At 40.5% G+C, this 19,573-nt stretch overlaps 1 protein-coding gene across 4 annotated transcripts in view; it reads left to right on the top strand.

Annotated features, from left to right (window-relative positions):
* Positions 1 to 19,573, top strand: part of TMEM241 (transmembrane protein 241) — a 214,907-nt gene that overhangs the window by 109,679 nt on the left and 85,655 nt on the right. For all 4 annotated transcript variants that reach the window (XR_007519232.1, XM_049900497.1, XM_049900496.1 and 1 more), the window contains exons 10-11: positions 592 to 627; positions 14,464 to 14,498. Coding sequence is in view for 3 of the 4 variants with exons in the window: in XM_049900497.1 (XP_049756454.1) it covers positions 592 to 627; positions 14,464 to 14,498 (71 nt within the window). In the remaining variant the exon portion in view is untranslated. The remainder of the gene's footprint in view (positions 1 to 591; positions 628 to 14,463; positions 14,499 to 19,573) is intronic.

Here is a 19,573-nt window from a genome sequence, read left to right as displayed (position 1 = left end):
TTGGCTGCTAACAGAGAGCTTAGAGATTCAAGTCCACCCAGAGGCACCTTGGAAGAAAGGCCTGACAAGCTACCTCTGAAAAACCAGCCATTTGAAAACCCTATGGAGCATAGTTTTACCCTGACACACGTGGGGTTGCCATGAGTCAGAATTAACTCAACAGCAACTGTTAACTGGTATGTCACATCCAATATTTGGAACATACTTAAACATTAATGTTTATATGAAATTCAAATTTATTTGAGCACCTTGTATTTTTTTTTTGTTGTTAAATATGACAACCCTAAAAACCAGTTCATTGGCCTGAGATAGTTGACATTCCTTTTAAAGTGGCAAACACACACAGAGGAAGTAATCGGCCACAGGGGAAAATGTGTTTGATTGTTGTGAACTAGGGAATATTTTTAAAAAATGAACCTGGAGCTGATTTTGAATATAAAGTGTTCTTTATAGTCTTTATTGATAATTTACAAATGTATGACTTCTACATGATATAATTTATTAATAGAGGATAATGACTGTCTTTTGTACATAAAACACTTCCATTATTTCATATGCTTTATCTTTTTTTTTCCCCCCCTCATTCCTTAGTGAGATTGACCAGCAGTACTTAAACTATATATTCAGGTAAAGTATAATTTACATCGTCAGAGAACAACTTGTATCATTCTAGATTTTGATTCTAATTCTAATATTTTAGTTAGAGACTTCTCAACCCATGTGCCTGCCGGGAAGGCAAGTTAAGTAATTTTGTGAGGTGACTAGAAGTTAAGGAAACCAAGTAGCTGTCCTGCCCTTAGAGCAGACAAGTGGGGCTTCTGCCTGGCACTGTCACTAGTGACCCACTCTATGGGATGTGGAGTCTGTAGCTAAGGGGAAATTTTATCTCTGGGCCCAAACTGTTCCTTCTAGAACGTGCCCTGGAATTTTCTGCCCAAGTGGTCCGGAGCTCAATGTCAGGCCTCCTTGGGTTTGTCTTTCTAACTCATTCCTAGGCCCAAGGGTGTCCAAAGGGAGGCTGTGGTGGGAAGGGGTTTCCATGGAGTGTGGACTTGCAGGCTGAGGTGTCCATACAGGATAGAGCCTGGTGTGAAATGAGAGGGGCGCACTGGAGCCGGGAGCCAGGGGCTGGTCTTCCCAAGCTGCCATATTCTGACATGAGGCTCCAAGAACTCTGAGAGTTCTACATTTTAATCTGGCCTTCCAGGCTCTTTTGAAGGTACATTTGTTAAGTAAGGTAGGGTGAAGTTTTAGGTTTGATTTATAACTGTTAAATGTTTGGACATGTGGTACTCTGGCCCAAACCCAGCCAAGGATAGGAGCCGGCCAGCTAAGTTGACCACGCACTGCAAGGACCTAGCCGAAAAAGAGAGAAATCTGCTGTTGGAAACCCAAGTTTACTTAATGCAGTGCCATCACATGAAGAGGACCAGGACTGGAGATGTGCCTTTCAGCATTTGGTTGTGTGTGTTTCCGGAGCAAGATTCTCTGCTTAAAACATTCAACTAGAGCTGTAGTCTCATAAATAAAGCTCATAAATATCTTGGTATTTATTAAAATGCCTTTTTGAAAGCAGGTCTCCCCTGCCTCCCAAGCATGGCTGTGATCCTCTATTGTACTCAGCTAAAAACAATCACTAGCTCCACTCTGCTCAGACCCACCAGCTGCCTTTTCAGACTTTTTGAAGAATGCAGAAGCCTCTTGGTTTTTAACATGTTTCCATAACATTGGACCACAGAAGGTGGCTCAGCATCCCCCCTTGGCCCATGCCTCCCATGGCGTGGGGGAGGACCCTTCCCTGGTGGGGCTCTCCCCTCCCCCAACCCAGTGTTACAGCCTCCCAGCAAAAAAACCACCACATGTCTGTCAGTTTGTTGTACTATGGTGGCTTCCATGTTGCTATGATGTTGGAAGCTATGCCACCAGCAGGGTCACCCACGGTATTATGATGACATGTTCAAAGACCTGGAGTTAGAAAACCAAAAGGGAAGAACATGCTCAGCATCTCTCAAGCCGAAAGAACAGAAGAAAAAATTCAGCCTTCAATTTGCAATTTTGAAGAATTCTATGAGCAAAATATTGAACAACACAGGAAGCATCAAAAGAAGATGGAAGGAATACACAGAGTTACTGTACCGAAAAGAATTGGTCGATGTTCTGCCATTTCAGGAGGTAGCACATGATCAAGAACTGGTGGTATGGAAGGAAGAAGTCCAAGCTGCAATGAAAGCATTGAAAAACAAGGCTCCAGGAATTGATGGAATACCAGTTGAGATGTTTCAACAAACTGGTGCAGCTCTGGAAATGCTCATTTCTCTATGCCAAGAAATTTGGAAGACATCTTACCTGGCCAACCGACTAGAAGCGGTCCATATTTCTGCCCATTCCAAAAAAAGATGATCTAACAAAATGCAGAAATTATCGAACAGTATCATTGATATCACACACAAGTAAAATTTAGCTGAAGTAATTAAAAGATGGCTACAGCAGTTTATCAACAGGCTTGACTTCCAGAAAGTCAAGCCAGATTCAGAAGAGGATGTGAAACCAGGGATATCATTGCTGATATCTGGTGGATCATGGCTTAAAGCTGAGAATACCAAAAAGATATTTACCTTTGTTTCATTGGCTATGCAAAGGCATATGACTGTGTGGATCATAACAGATTATGGATAACATTGCAAAGAATAGGAATTCCAGAACTCTTAATTGTGCTTATGCAGAACTTGTACATAGACCAAGAAGCAGTCGTTCAGACAGAATAAGGAAATACTAAAAAAAAATACTACATGGTTTAAAATCAGGCAAAGTGTGTGTCAGGGCTGTATCGTTTTACCATACTTATTCAGTCTGTATGACGGGCAAATAACCTGAGAAGCTGGACTGTATAAAGAAGAACTTGGCATCAGGATTGGAGGAAGACTCATTAAAAACCTGTGATATGCAGATGACACAATCTTGCTTGCTGAAAGTGAAGAGGACTTGAAGCACTTACTGATGAAGACCAAAGACCACAGTCTTCACTATGGATTACACCTCAACATAAAGAAAACAAAAATCCCCACAACTGGACCAATAAGCAACATCATGATAAACAGATTGAAGTTTTCAAGGATTTCATTTTACTTGGAGCCACAATCAATGCCCTAGGAAGCAGCGGTCAGGAAATAAAACAACGTATTGCATTGGGTAAATGTGCTGCAAAAGTCCTCTTTAAAGTGTTGAAAAGCAAAGATGTAGCTTTGAAGACTAAGGTGTGCCTGACCCAAGCCATGGTATTTTCAGTCACTTCGTGTGCATGCGAAAGCTGGGCAGTGAATAAGGAAGACTGAAGAAGAATTGATATCTTTGCATTATGGTGCTGTAAAGCGTATTGAGTATACCATGAACTGCCAAACAATGAACAATCTGTCTTGGAAGAAGAACAGTCAGAATGCTTATTGGAAGCAAGGATGGCGTGACTTTTTCTCCTGTATTTTGGACATGTTACCCAGAGGGACCAGACCCTGGAGAAGAACATCATGCTTGGTAAGGTCAACGAAAAAGCAAAAGACCCTTAATGAGATGAATTGACACAGTGGCTGCAATAATGGACTCAAACAACCATGATTGTGAGGATGGTGCAGGCCCAGGCAGTGTTTCTTTCAGTTGTGCATAGGGTGACTCTGAGTTGGAACTGACTTGTTGGTACTTAACAACAACAACAGCTTAGCCAAATTAAGCAGCAAAGGAATAAGGTCTCTTAGGCTGGATTCTCTAGAGAAGCAAAACCACTGAAGTGCATGTATATGTATATATATGCAGTTGTAGAGACTGGCAAGTCCCAAGTCCGCGGGCCAGACATTAGGCTGGAGGTTTCTCTTGACTCATGTAGCTGCAGGGGCTGATGAATCTCAAGATTGGCAGATAAGATGGCAGGCTGCTGGCTCACAGGCTGTGGAGGCTGATGAATTCCAAGAACCAGAGGCCAGATGACGACCAACCAGATGCAGGATCCAGAGCAAGCTAGCAAGCTTTGCCAGACCATCCATATATATGTATTAGATACAGGCCATACCCCGAGGGAACTCTGTTTACAACTGATTGCTCATGAGTTCAGATGACATCATAGACTATGATTACATCATTCATAACTGCCAAACTATATCATTATATAACTGCTAAACCACTGGGAATCATGGCCTAGCCAAGCTGACACACAGCCTTAACCATCACATAAGGGATATGGAAAAATGAGCCGTTATGACTCATAACTAATTTTCCTGCCCTCTTCTCCCTCCCTCTGACTTCTTTCTTCTGGTGTGAGGAAATTTATTGCCTGTGAGCCTGATGCCTGTGATTTCCTGGCTAAGGCTGCAGCACGCCCCTCTACAGCCAAGCTTCTATGTCCAAGTCTTTGCTTTCAGTACAAGTGATGAAGATGTGTAAGTCAGCACAAGGGCCACAGTTCGCTTACCCACTGGCACCACACACTGAGGTAGCCAGAGATTTCCAGCCTGCTCAGATTTACGTTGGCTGTGCTAGCCCAGAGCACTGTCTGCCAGGGCACAGATTTGGTTTGCTCTCTCAATTTTTTGAAGCAAATAGTTGGATAGTTTTCTACCTTTGGCACACACCTCTGTTTTTTTTGTTGTTTTTTTTAAGGATGTATTTGCTCCCTGACCTGCACTGGAGCCTTTTTCATGTATTTCTCATATGTTCTTATTGGTTGCTGTCAAGTCAACTCTGACTCATGGTGACCCCATGTGTACAGAGTAGAACAGCTCCATAGGATATTCAAGGCTGTGACCTTTCAGAAGCAGATGGCCAGGCCTGTCTTTCAAGCTGCCTCTGGTAGTTTGAACTGCTAACCTTTTGGCTAGTAGTTGAGTACTTAACTGCATGCACCACCCAGGGACTCCTGTTTCTCACAGAAACGAGAGGTATAAGGCACAAGGTAGAGGGGGAAAAGCGAAGGAAAGAATGAAGGGGAAGTTTGTATATGAGGCCGAAAATAAGTGAAACTTCTAAAAATGGATATAATTTCATACTCGCCATCTTTCTTAAAAAAATGCGTTACCTGCACCCACTCCATGATTTTTTCCCCCTGGAATAAATGTTATAGGAGGCATTCCTAGCTTCGTTTCTTTTTAACCTGAGCCAGACAGTAGTCTCTCCTAGTCCATTAAGTAGGAAATTACCAGGATGTCACCTGTTCAAGCTCCACCTCCCTCATCTGCAGATGAGATTTTTGTGTGTGTCAAAAAGAAGTAGGCAGACCATTTGTCCAGGGTATGGCTTGGTAAAAAAAGAAAAACGTATTGGAATGTAGCATATGGAGATTATATTTTCATCATATTTTCTTATTTTATTTCCCACAAGAGTAGGGATGTAATCTATCTTGTTCACTGCTGTATCTCAAGATACAGCATGTGCTAGGCACTCAATAAATATTTGTTAAATGAATGAATTTTAAAAAGTCTGCTGGACGATGATTGCTTCAAAAAACTCCCAAAACAGAGAATCAAGGACTCTCCTGGATGAAGATGTATTCCTGGAATTGCCAGATGCAGAATACAAAAAAATTAATATACAAAATGCTTCAAGACATCAGGAACGAGATCAGGCAATATACAGAAAAAGCCAGAGAACACACAGATAATGCAGTTGAAGAAATTAAAAAGATTATTCAAGAACATAATATAAAATTTAATAAGCTGCAAGAATCCATAGACAGACAGCATTCAGAAATTCAAAACATTAACAATAAAATTACAGAATTAGGCAACTCAGTGGGAAGTCAGAGGAGCAGAATTGAGGAACTGGAATGCAGAATTTGGAAGATGGAGGATAAAGCACTGTGCACCAATATATTTGAAGAAAAATCAGATAAAAGAATTTAAAAAAATGAAGCAACCCTAAGAATTATGTGGGACTCCATCAAGAAGGATAACTTGTGAGTGATTGGAATACCTGAACAGGGAGGGATAATAGAAATACAGAGAGAATAGTTGAAGACTTGCTGGCAAAAAACTTCCCCAACATCATGAAAGATGAAAGGATATCTATCCAAGATGCTCATCGGACCCCAAACAAGGGAGATCCCAAAAGAAAGTCACCAAGACATACTATCATCAAACTTGCAAAACCAAAGATAAAGAGAAAATTTTAAGAACAGCCAGGGATAAGTGAAAAGTCACCTACAAAGGAGAATCAATACGAATAAGTTCGGACTACTCGGCAGAAACCATGCAGCCAAGAAGGCAATGAGATGACATGTATAGAGCACTGAAGGAGAAAAATTGCCAGCCAAGAATCATATATCCAGCAAAATCGTCTCTCAAATATGAAGGTGAAATTAAGTCATATATAGATAAACACAAGCTTAGGGAATTTGCAAAAACCAAACCAAAACTGCAAGAAATGCTAAAGGGAATTCTCTGGTTAGAATATCAATAATATCAGATATCAACACAACACTAGGACACAGAACAGAGCATCCAGATATCACCTCAGACAGGGAAATTATAAAAATAAAATACAATAAAAAATGCTAAAAACAGGGAATCAGTGATGTCATCATGTAAAAGATGACAATAATCAATAAAGAGGGACTAAATAAAGCAAGCATTAATCTTCCATGTGGAGAGAAGATCAAGGCAATACAGGGAGATACAAGTTAGGTTTATACTTAGAAAAATAGGGGTCGATATGAAGGTAACCACAAAGGAGACTAACAATCCGACTCTTCAAAATAAAAACCAAGATAAACATAAAGACTCAGCAAAAACAGATTCATCTACAGTGAAAAAGAGGAGCACACAATTTACAAAGAAAAACTTCTCAGCACAAAAAAAGTAAGTGGAAAAATGAAACTGTCAACAACACACACAAAAAAGGCATCAAAATGACAGCACTAAACTCATACCTATCCGTAATTACACTGAATGTAAATGGACTAAGTGCACCAATAGACAGAGAGTTGCAGAATGGATAAAAAAACATGATCCAACTATATGCTACCTACAAGAGACACACCTTAGACTTAGAGACAAAAACAGACTAAAACTCAAAGGATGGAAAAAAATATATCAAGCAAACAAGAATCAAAAAACAGCAGGAGTGGCAATATTAATTTCTGACAAAATAGACTTTAAAGTTAAATCCACCACAAAGGATAGGAAGCACACTATGTAATGATTAAAGGGACTATTTACCAGGAGGATATAACCATATTAAATATTTATGCACCCAATGACAGGGCTGTAAGATCCATAAAACAAACTCTTAACAGCACTGAAAGGTGAGATAGACAGCTCCACAGTTATATTAGGAGACTTCAACATACTACTTTTGGTGAAGGACAGGTCATCCAGTAAGAAACTCAATAAAGACACGGAAGATCTAAATGCCACAGTCAACCAACTTGACCTCATAGGCATATACAGAACACTCCACCCAACAGCAACCAAGTATACTTTCTTTTCTAGTGCACATGGAACATTCTCTAGAACAGAGCACATAATAGGTCATAAAGCAAGCCTTAGCAGAATCCAAAACATCAAAATATTACAAAGCATCTTCTCTGACCATAAGGCCATAAAAGTAGAAATCAATAACAGAAAAAGCAGGGAAAAGAAATCACATACTTGGAAACTGATCAATACTCTGCTCAGAAAAGACTGGGATATAGAGGACATTGAGGATGGAATAAAGAAATTCATAAAATCCAATGAGAATGAAAACACTTCATTATCAGAACATTTGGGACACAGCGAAAGCAGTGCTCAGAGGTCAATTTATATCAATAAATGCACACATACAAAAGAAGAAAGGGCCAAAATCAAGGAACTATCCCCACAACTTGAACAAATAGGAAGAGAGCAACAAAAGAAACCCTCAGGCACCAGAAGAAAGCAAATAATAAAAATTAGAGCAGAATTAAATGAATTAGAAAACAGGAAAACAATTGAAAGAGTTAACAAGACCAAAAGCTGGTTCTTTGAAAAAATTAACAAAATTGATAAACTATTGGCCAGACTGACAGAAGAAAAACAGGATAGGAAGCAAATAACCCAAATAAGAAATGCGATGGGCCATATCACAACAGACCCGACTGAAATTAAGAGAATCATTTCAGATTAGTATGAAAAAATTGTACTCCAACAAATTTGAAAACCTAGAAGAAATGGGCGAATTCCTAGAAACACACTATCTACCTAAACTAACACAGAGGTACAACAACGAAATAGACCCGTAACAAAAGAAGAGATTGAAAAGGTAATCAAAAAAACTCCCAACAAAAAAAAAACCCTGGCCCTGACGGCTTCACCTCAGAGTTCTACCAAACGTTCAGAGAAGAGTTAACACCACTACTACTAAAGGTATTTCAGAGCATAGAAAAGGATGGAATACTACCAAATTCATTGTATGAAGCCACCATATCCCTGATACCAAAACCAGGTAAAGACACCATAAAAAAAGAAAACTGCAGTCCTATATCCCCATGAACTTAGATGCAAGAATCCTCAACAAAATTCTAGCCAGTAGAATTCAACAACACATCAAAAAAACAACACCATGACCAAGTGGGATTCATACCAGGTAAGCAGAGATGGTTCAACATTAGTAAAACAATTAATGTAATCCATTGTATAAATAAAACAAAAGAGAAGAACCACATGATTTTATCAATCTCTGTAGAAAAGGCATTTGACAAAGTTCAACACCCATTCATGATAAAAACTCTCAGCAAAATAGGAATAGAAGGAAAATTCCTCAGCATACTAAAGGGCATTTATACAAAGCCAACAGCCAACAGCCAACAGCCAACATCATCATAAATGGAGAGATTCTGGAAGTATTCCCCTTGAGATCAGGAACCAGACAAAGATGCCTTTTATCACCACTCTTATTCAACATTGTACTGGAGGTCCTAGCCAGAGCAGTTAGGCTAGATAAAGAGATAAAGGGCATCCAGATTGATCAGGAAGAAGTAAAAGAATCTCTCCTTGCAGATGACATGATCTTATACACAGAAAACCCTAAAGAATCCTCAAGGAAGCTACTGAAACTAATAGAAGAGTTCAGCAGAATATAAAAAATCAGTTGGATTCCTCTATACCAACAAAAAGAACATCGAAGAGGAAATCATCAAATCAATACCATTTACAGTAGCCCCCAAGAATATAAAATACTCAGGAATGAATCTTACCAGAGATGTAAAAGACCTATACAAAGAAAACTACAAGACACTACTGCAAGAAACCAAAAGAGACCTACATAAGTGGAAAAACTTACCTTGCTCATGGATAGGAAGACTTAACACTGTAAAAATGTCTATTCTACCGAAAGCCATCTATGGATATAACGCAATTCCAATCCAAATTCCAATGACTTTTTTTAATGAGATGGAGAAACAAATCACCAACTTCATATGGAAGGGCAGGAGACTCCAGATAAATAAAGCATTACTGAAAAAGAAGAACAAAGTGGGAGGCCTCACGCTACCTGATTTTAGAACCTATTACACCACCACAGTAGTCAAAACAGCCTGGTACTGGTACAACAACAGATACATAGACCAATGGAACAGAATTGACAATCTAGACATAAATCCACCCACATACGAGCAGCTAATATTTGACAAAGGCCCAACGTCAGTTAAGTAGGGAAAAGGCAGTCTCTTTAACAAATGGTGCTGGCATAACTGGATATCCATCTGCAAAAAATGAAACAAGACCCCTACCTCACAGCATGCTCAAAAACTAACTCAAAATGGATCAAAGACCTAAATATAAAATCTGAAATGCTAAAGATCATGGAAGAAAAAATAGGGACAATGCTCAGAGCCCTAATACATGGCATAAATGGTATACAAAATATTACAAAAAATGCAAAAGATAAACCAGATAACTGGGAGCTCCTAAAAATCAAACACCTATGCTCATCCAGAGACTTCACCAAAAGAGTAAAAAGACTACCTACAGACTGGGAAAAAGTTTTTAGCTATGACATTTCTGATCAGCGCCTGATCTCAAAAATCTACGTGATATTGCAAAAACTCAAACTACAAAAAGACAAATAACCCAATTAAAAAATGGGCAAAGGGTATGAACAGGCACTTTACTAAAATAGACATCCAGGCTGCTAACAAATACATGAGGAAAAGCTCATGATCATTAGCCATTAGAGAAATGCAAATCAGAGCTACAATGAAATTCCATCTCAGTCCAACAAGGCTGGAATTAATCCAAAATACACAAAATAATAAATGTTGGAGAGGTTGTGGAGAGACTGGAACACTTATACACTGCTGGTGGGAATGTAAAATGGCACAACCACTTAGGAAATTGATTTGGCACTTCCTTAAAAGGCTAGAAATAGAACTACCATAGTATCCAGCAATCCCACTCCTTGGAATATATCCTAGAGAAATAAGAGCCTTTACACGAACAGATATATACACACCCGTGTTCATCGCAGCACTGTTTACAGTAGCAAAAAGTTGGAAGCAACCAAGGTGCCCATCAATGGATGAATGGATAAATAAATAATGGTATATTTACACAATGGAATACTATGCATCGATAAAGAACAATGATGAATCCGTGAAACATTTCATAACATGGAGGAACCTGGAAGGCATTATGCTGAGTGAAATTAGTCAGCTGCAAAAGAACAAATATCGTATAAGACCACTATTATAAGAACTGGAGAAATAGTTTTAACAGAGAAGAAAATATTCTTTGATGGTTATGAGAGGGGGGAGGGAGAGGGCTTTTCACTAATTAGATAGTAGATAAGTTTTATTTTAGGTGAAGGGAAAGACAACACACAATACAGGAGAGGTCAGCACAACTGGACTAAACCAAAAGCAAAGAAGTTTCCTGAATAGACTGAACGCTTTGAAGGTCAACAAAGCAGGGGCGGGGGTTTGGAGACACCAGACACCACTCTTCAAAGTGGGATGCAGAATGTTTTCTTAATAGATTTTATTATGCCAAATGTCTTAGATGTCCCCTGAAGCCATGGTCTCCAGAACTAGATGGTGCCCGGCTATAACCGATGACTGCCCTGATGCTGAACACAGCAGAGAACCCCTGAGAGAGCAGGAGAGCAGTGGAATGCAGACCCCAAATTCTCGTAAAAAGACCAGACTTAATGGTCAGACTGGACTAGGAGGACCCTGGAAGTCTTGGTCCCCAGACCTTCTTTAAGCCCAAGACAGGAACCATTCCTGGGGCCAACTCTTCAGACAGGGATTGGATTGTAATATGGGATTGGAAAATGATACTGGTGCAGAACAAGCTTCTTGGATCAAGTGGTCACATGAGACTATGTTGGTATCTCCTGTCTGGAGGGGAGATGAGAGGGCAGAGGGGTCCAGAAGCTGCCTGAATGTACCCGAGGAGAGAGAGTGGAGGGAAGGAGAGTGCTGTCTCATGAGGGGAAGAGCAATTAGGAGTGTATAGCAAGGTGTGTATAATTTTTTGTATGAGAGACTGACTTGATTTGTAAACTTTCACTTAAAGCGTTATAAAAATTAATTTAAAAAAAGTCTGCTATTCGTCAGGTGTGATATGCCTTTTATATTAGTATAATTTCCTTGTTAAAGCTTACATGTAATGTATAACTTTAGAACTTTAGGGAGCTTCAATTGTATTTCTCTTCAAAGATATTCCCACCACAAATACGTCTAGAGGTGATGAATTGTGATTCAGAAAACATTGAGCACCTGCTAGGTGCCTGGTACTGCTGGATTCTTGGCACCCAAAGATGAATTTAGAATGGGCCCTCAAGAGGGTCACAGTGTAGGAACTGGGAGTGTTTTAACACTGTATTTGAAGAATTCAAATAGGGAACAAACTGTTTTGTTTAATTCTTCTTTTTAATCCCTTAATATTTTATTTTAGGGACACTCTTTCGGGTGATGACAGTGATGGGATTTTTGGTACCCTGGCAAGTCTTGGGAGATATTTTGGGTTCAAAAAGGGCCCCTCATACATTGCCATTGAAGCAATAGCTTCTGCTCCTGAAATTATAACCAAAAGGAGATACAGTGAAAAAAAAAATCAGGAATGGGTGCAGGGTTTTTCAAGAAAGTAGAGATGGCAAGTAAAGACAGAGCTGTCCCAAGGACTGATCACTGGCAAGCCTCTATGGCTCCCTTGGAGTGTGTGTAGTTTTTACAGCTACATGTATGCTCTGCCTTAGAAACCTACAACTCAGAATTACCCCGACATGTGGCTGTTCTCCATTGCCCTTTTCCTAAGCCTCCTCTTCTCCTGCATCTTTCCATGATGTTGTCACTCTGGGAGCCATTAGGGAACCTGTGCTTCAGAGGCAGAGCAAAGGGCCTGAGAATAACAGAAATGGCTCAGAAAGATAGCCCCCATGTGCAGAAGGGCTAACTAAGAGTGGTTTCACTGCTCGATACTGTCTTCCCCCATACTGCCTATAATGCTACCAACTAAAGATTGATTCTTTGTGGTGGTTTTCAAACCCTGTGTGCCTTAGAACCACTGGGGCCTTAAAAAAATAATAACTGATGCCAGAACCACGCCCTCATGATTCTAATTTAAGCTTGGACGATGGGCAATTCTAATGCGCAGCCAGTGTTAAGAACCACAAAGTAGACCATCTAGCGCTTTTTTTTTTTTTTAATTAACTGGAAGGGTTGATTTCCTCCATACTGGCATACAAAAGTGTTATTCCTAACCTCTAACTGAATCAGCTGTCTGGATGGAAGGAGAGTTTTTTGTTGCATTTTTTCTAAATTTTATTTGTTTTGTTGTCATTGTTGAGAATATACACAACAAAGCATAAACCAGTTCAGCAGTTTCTTCATGTATAATTTAATGACATTGATTATATTCTTCCAACTGTGCAACCATTCTTACCCTCCTTTTCTGAGTTGTTCCTCCCCCATTAACACAAACTCACTGCCCCCTAATATTCCTGTTTAATCTTTCGAGTTGCTGTTGTCCATTTGATCCCACATAGATAGTTCTTAAAAGAGCATAATGCTCAAGGCAGACCTTTTATTACTAGTTAAGCTAAACTATTGCTCAGTTTTAAGATGACCTCAGGGGATATTTTTGGTTTAAGGTTTAAAGATTGTCTCACGGCGATAGTTTCAGGGGTTCATTTACCCTTCATAGCTCTCTGGAGTTCAAAGAATTTGAATTTCTCTTCTACACGTTCCCCCTTTTGATCAGGATTCTTCTAGTGGTAGCCAGGCACCATCCAGTTCTTCTGGTCTCATGGCAAAGAAGGCAGTTGTTCATGGAGGCAATTACCCACACATTCCATTTCCTCCCTGTATTCCTGACCCTCCTCCTTTGTTGCTTCAGGTGAATAGAGACCAATTAGTGTGCCTTGGACGGCCGCTAGCAAGCTTTTAAGACCCCAGGCAATACACAGCAAACTAGGAGGTAGAACAGAAGCACTAAACACATTAGGAAGGAGAGTTCTGATGGGAGAGAAGATGGGTGATTGTGGAGGATGCAGAAGGTAGGAGATTTGGCACACTGTGGTGGGCTTATGGCAGCATGAAGGCACTGTGAGAGAGGCCCTGGAAGATGGGAGAGGCTTCTAGAGGCTTCCAGAAAGGAAGATGGAAGGTGCCACGGTCAAATATGGCCAGCATTAGATGGACATCCTTATTCTCCTTTTTATCCTTTTACCCTTTCAGCATCTATTGAAAACCAATCCAAGTAGTTTTCAACCACATGGTGGACGGGATGGATCGTTTTGTGGGCTACCTGCTTAGGAATTTAATATCTTCTTTGTGGTTAATCTTGTGTCAGAAGTATATTTTGCTCACCCTCAGCAGTGAGCTTTTGGATTGTAACTTGCTTTGTTTAGCTTGAAGTCTTTGTGAATTATATGAATATGATAATAGTGAGGTAAATTGGGGCCAAGAGAAGTGACCTGCGGACCTACAGAGTGGGATGTAGGACCCTTAATCTGTCACAAGGGTGTAATCGATCCTTTTGCCAAAATATGGGGCCTTTCGAGTGAGTCTCACCCTTTCACTGAGGGGTTAGAGTTAAGCAAAATGATGTAATTCATTCAGTGCAAATAATTTGCTTTTCGGCAAATTGTAAGTATTTCGATTCCTGGCCAGCGCGCCTCATGCACAGCCACCACCTGTCTGTTAGCGAAGGCTTGCATGTTGGTATGATGCTGAGCTGGTTTCAGCGGAGCTTCCAGACTGAGACAGACTAGGAAGAAAGGCCTAGTGATCTAATTCTGAAAATCAGCCAGTGGAAACCCTGTGGATCACAACAGCCTGATCCACAACCGATCATGCGGACGTTATAGGACCTGGCAACGTTTTGTTCCATTGTGCATGGGCCTGCTGTGAGTCGGGCTGACTCCACGGCAGCTAACTCCTATTTCCAAGTAGAATGGGTGGAAATTTATGGGGTGGTTTTAGTGCCAGGGAGCGTTTTCTGACCACTTTTGGTCTTTTTTCAGCGTGGTGCTGCTGGCATTTGCGTCCCACCCCACAGGTAAGCTTCACTGCAGTGTTATTTGTTATTTTGTTTGCATTGCCCATTCACCCAGAGCACTGACCTTGGTTACATTTCTAAGGTACGTTTTATAAGAGAGCATTGTCGTTGTCTTCAAGGATAGCAAACCCAGAGGTTAGGAATGGCCCATATACTTGCAACTGTTCTTGATAACCCATTATGGATTTGTTGACCAAGAACATGAATTTTGTTTTCCTTGTTTTCACATGGTGCCATCCTAGTTGTACAGATAGGTTTATTACCTACCGGGTAAAGTAGTGCTTTGCTTTGCCCACTTTTAAAATTCCTCCTTCAGGCACTGGGAATAACTCATCAATTCTAGTGCTAAAGGATTTGGTGAAAAAGTTCATTTTCACCCAATTTTCGCTGACATCACTTTATAAATTTTTTTCATGTTTTACCATCTGATTTCCTTAATTTCAGATTAAAGTCAATTTTTAAAACTTATCGTGCTATTGCTGTCTTGGTTACTCTGTAGTTGCTTTTCAGATTCAGGAATTGCCTATAATACTATCTTCTGCTGTTGTTGTTTGCTTTGAAAGGCTTTGAAGTCGATGCCAAAGGTAGAACAATAGTGCCTGTGTGTGGTCTGGCTGGAAGTACACGTTCTGGTGGTGGCGCTCCTTGTGGCATAGTGGAGTGCCCTGGAGAGAGCAGGGTGGGAACTTGGCTCCCTTGCTAATGGGCTGTAAGATCTTTTTTCTTTTAGCCAATGTTTATTGATCACTTGCTATGCTGAAGGCACAATGAGGTAGTTTCCCGCGGGAATTGCCCAAGCCCTCTGGGCCTCAGTTTTCTCACCTGTAAAATGAGAAAGGTGGACTAGATTATTTCTAAACCCCGTCTGCTGTCACTTCATGCTCCAAACAATGACAGCTCTGTTGGTGTTCATAGGTGCTTCAGCCTGTTTGAGCTAGTGTCCTCAGAGAGATGTCAGTAGTGACTCGTGGGTAACGTTTCCAAATTGTGTATGACCTATCAGAACCATGTCTTATCCGGAGAATTGCAGTGACTTTTTTCTTAATGCATTACTTAAGGTATGACTCTATGCTTGTCCACGCTGAAGTGCACCTGCTGCTTCCTGCCCGCTCCCATGGCCAGTGTCATCTCAGAACTATGAGGCTTCCTGCTGAGCGCCCTGGCCACTCTCATTTGTTGAAAGCCTATTCTTTGTAAAATAATAACTGACACCAAACCACGCTGTTAACCCTGAACTGTATCTGCTGACCCTGGCTGCTGGCGTCTGCCTCTACCCTCATGCAGCCCTACGGCTGCCATCCTACAGGTGTTGAAGTACCTACTACATATCCTCCCCCTGTGAGATGTGCTCTGTCAAAGGCCTTTGGGAAATTGTGCTCACTGGCTCTCCTTGGTTTACATTCCTTTACTTCCTGAATGGTTTCTAGTCAATTTGGTTGGATAATTTTTGCCTAAAGAAATTACTTTACTTTTCAACTAAGAGGTTATGCTTGCTCATTTGTTACACTTATGATTATTAGCGATTATTATTATGATTTTTAGTGATTATCCAAACGACCACTAAATTTTGTGGACAAGGACATGGAAGCCCAGGAGTTAAGTGATGAGACCAAGCTGATGCTGGGTAGGCAGGTAGCAGAGGGAATCAGGAGCTTATGTCCTGGCTTCCTTTCCAGTTTTTTTTTTTTTTTTTTTTTAATGCTTCTTTTTTTTCTAATGATCCTACACTTTTTTTTTATAAGTTCCCTGATCAAGTAAAGACTTTGTTGTACAGTGTTTCTAAATTTCTTCCTGGAGCTTCTCGGTTTGGAAGGCATTTTGTCCACCAGTTTCCAAGCACGGTGGCTGCTGGTCATAGTTTATGCATTTTGACCAAGTCCTACATCTTACCTTGAGTTTTTGCTAAACTTTTAGGTCAGTCCAAGAATGCCTTAGGCATGTAGTTCACTCTGGGAACCCAAAGTGGTCAGCAGCCTAAGGCTGTAGAATGGCCCGGGCAGAAGAAGAATTAAAAAATAGGTTGCTGTTTCTTTTTGGGATGATAAAAATGCTTAGGAATTAGGTAGCGGTGATGGTTGCATAGCTCTTTGGATATACTATAATGACTCAATTGTATACTTTAAAAGCATGAATTTTATGGTAGGTGAATTATATCTCAATAAAAAAAATTTACAAGGAGGAAAAAAGAAATCTCTCTGCTTTGAGAGCCTGATTGAAGCTCAGCTATGCCAGAAGAGGATATTTATAAGGATTAACTTTCCTTCAGATTATATTTTAAGTTTGAAAAAGTAGACATGAGATGCTCACCTCTCTTTCTTCTCCTGCAGGCTTCAGTCCATCACATAGGGAGTGTGTGAGGATAGGTGTGTGCGAGGCAGCTCAGGGAGCTATACAGCTAGTGGGATTCAAGCGGAGAGACTTGGCACGCTTCCTTTAAAGGCCTCCTATTTTGGGGCCTTGGTGGCACAGTGGTTGAGAGCTGTGGTGTGCTGTAGCTGCTTTTCAGAAGTTCAGCAGTTCGAATCTACCAGCTGCTCGTTGAAAACCTTATGGAGCAGTTTTACTCTATGTGTATTAAGTAATGTGTTGTGTGCTGTCAAGTATGTTCTGACTCATAGCAACTCTATATGACAGAGTAGAACTCCCCCACAGGGTTTTCTTGGCTGTAATCTTCATGGAAGCAGATCATCAGGTTGTTCTCCCTCAGAGTTGCGTAGTGGGTTCGAACTGCAGCCAAGCTCGTCAAGCCACCAGGACTCCTTCCTTCAGTAAAGTAAAAGCGCTCTTTTTGTAACGGTGTTCTGTGTGTGATCAGCAAGACCACATTTGTTGCTTTCTTAGAACTTTAAAAAATTGTGTGTCAAGATGCTTTAAAGATGTGTGTGTCTTTTTTTCCTTTCACCTCCTATCAATGGCCATTGACTTAAACTCTTGACAGACAACGTTTGTCCTCCAGTGCCTGACTGGATGAGAACTGTTGAGTAGCAGAAAAATCTTGGGTAGAGTAGTGAAGCGGCTTATAAAATCCAACTAGAAGAGACTGTCCAGGTTTTTATCAACTTTAGCTTTTATAAAATCTTGGGACTGCCACATGCGATAGTGTTATATAAACAGCGTCGTGCCCTTTGAAGTTATGTGGGGTACAACCTGCCCAGCTGTGAGGAGCAGCCCACTGCTTCAGAAAGCACTTTGGTGTAATAAAGTGCTTATCTTTTTAAGAGTATGTTGCTAAAGTGGGTAGCCTCAGACCTAGTTTTTTGTTTGTTTGTTTTTAATGGATAAACAAATCACGGTATATTTATTTAATGGATTACTATACAGTAATGAAAAAATAGACAAAATACTGCTGAATACAACAGGGATGAATCTCACAAGCACAACAGTGAGTGAAAAGAGCTGGACACACAAAAATGTTCAATTTAAATAAAGTTCACAAATGGGTAAAACTCCCTATGGTGTTGGAAGTCGTGAGAAGATCACCTTGGTAGAATGTCAGCTGTGACCTAGAGGGCATTGGTCTTTCACAGAACTCGTCATACTGTGTTCCTTGCTTGGGTAGTGCTTACACAGATGTGTCCATTTTATCAAACATCTTGATGATTCACAGTGAAGATACAGGCCTGCTTTAATATTCTTTTGTGTCTAGCTTATTTCACTCGGCATAATGTTTTTAAGGTTTGTCCATGTTGTAGCTTTGTATTGGAATTTCATTTTTCTTTATAGCTGAATAATATTCGGTTATATGTATATACAGCATTTTGTTTGTCTGTTCACCTGTTAATGCTCACCTAAGCTGTTTCTAGTTTTGGTCTATTAGGAATAAAGCTACTGTGAACATTCTTATACAGTACTTTTTGTGGACTTAGGTTTCATGTCTCTTGAATAAATACTTAGGAGTAGAATTGCTGGGTCTTAGAATACATGTATATGTAGCTTTTTAAGAAACTGCTAGTTTTCCAAAGTGGTTGAGCTGTTCTATACTCCTACCCAGCAGTATATGAGAGTTCCAGTTGCTCCACATCCTCACCAACATTTGGTGTTGTCTTACTTTAGCTGTTCTAGTGGGTGTGTAATGGTCTCCATAGTGCTTTTGACCAAGCTGCGTGTCTCATTCACCCATGAGTGATTAGAAAGATTAGCTTCCTTGTAGATGCAGATAATGTAGCTTTGGGTCATAACCCTTGGAGTGTGGTGGGCAATAGTGATAGGGTATCAGGTAGACAGTTTTCCATATCTTAGGCATGGGCCCTGCCACTTTGTCCCCTTCAGACACTGAGTTTGCTTTTTGGTGAGTGGAATCCTCCTTCCTCTCTAGTTTTTCACCTTTATGATTCATGCAGAGACTCCAGGCATCTTGGAACCTTGCTTGAGAAGAGTACCACCCCTCCCCTCTACTGTTTAAGCCCTAGTGGCGAAGAGAAATTTTTCCTTTGTTTGAAAGTTTGCATTTAGTGTTTTTATGTGTATTTGGTATTTGTTTTCAGCTGTGATGTTCAAGCAGGGGTGGATTATCCAATAGCAAGGTAAGCATGGTGCTTACTTTGCTTAACAGATCATCTGTAGTGAACAATTTCACATTTTTTCATTACATCAAAGACTCTGCTTCTGCGTATGACTAGCATCTATCTCTCTCCCAACCCCACAGCACCTTCCTACAGAATCAAAGCCGCATTTCAAATTTACAATCTCTGATGGGCGGATGACCCAGTAAACAAAGTAAGCATGGGCTTACTTTGTGCTAACTTACTAATCTAGTGAACAATTTCACATGGGTTTCACACATCTATGATCTTTACCTTGCCTGTTGGATAATCCACCACTGTGTTCAAGAGAAAGAATTTCAAGGAACTAGAAGAGCAGGGAGACCCACAGGAGTCTGACGCAGAAATGACCTTGTTACCTGGTTTGTCTGTTGCTGGTGTGTGGATAAAGCAAGCAGCACTCATTATTCCTTGGAACTGACCCTTCCATTTTTCTGCCAGTTGTGAGGGGTACATGTGGTGAGAGGAAATTTTCTTGATGTTAAAATACCAGTTAGTCTTGAATGTGCTAAGACTGTACCACACTTTTCATCA

Source organism: Elephas maximus, chromosome 11, assembly GCF_024166365.1.
Source record: "Elephas maximus indicus isolate mEleMax1 chromosome 11, mEleMax1 primary haplotype, whole genome shotgun sequence".
Classification (NCBI taxonomy): Eukaryota; Metazoa; Chordata; class Mammalia; order Proboscidea; family Elephantidae; genus Elephas; species Elephas maximus.
The sequence above is the reverse complement of the archived record's forward strand: the minus strand, read 5'-3'. Positions and strand labels throughout refer to the sequence as shown.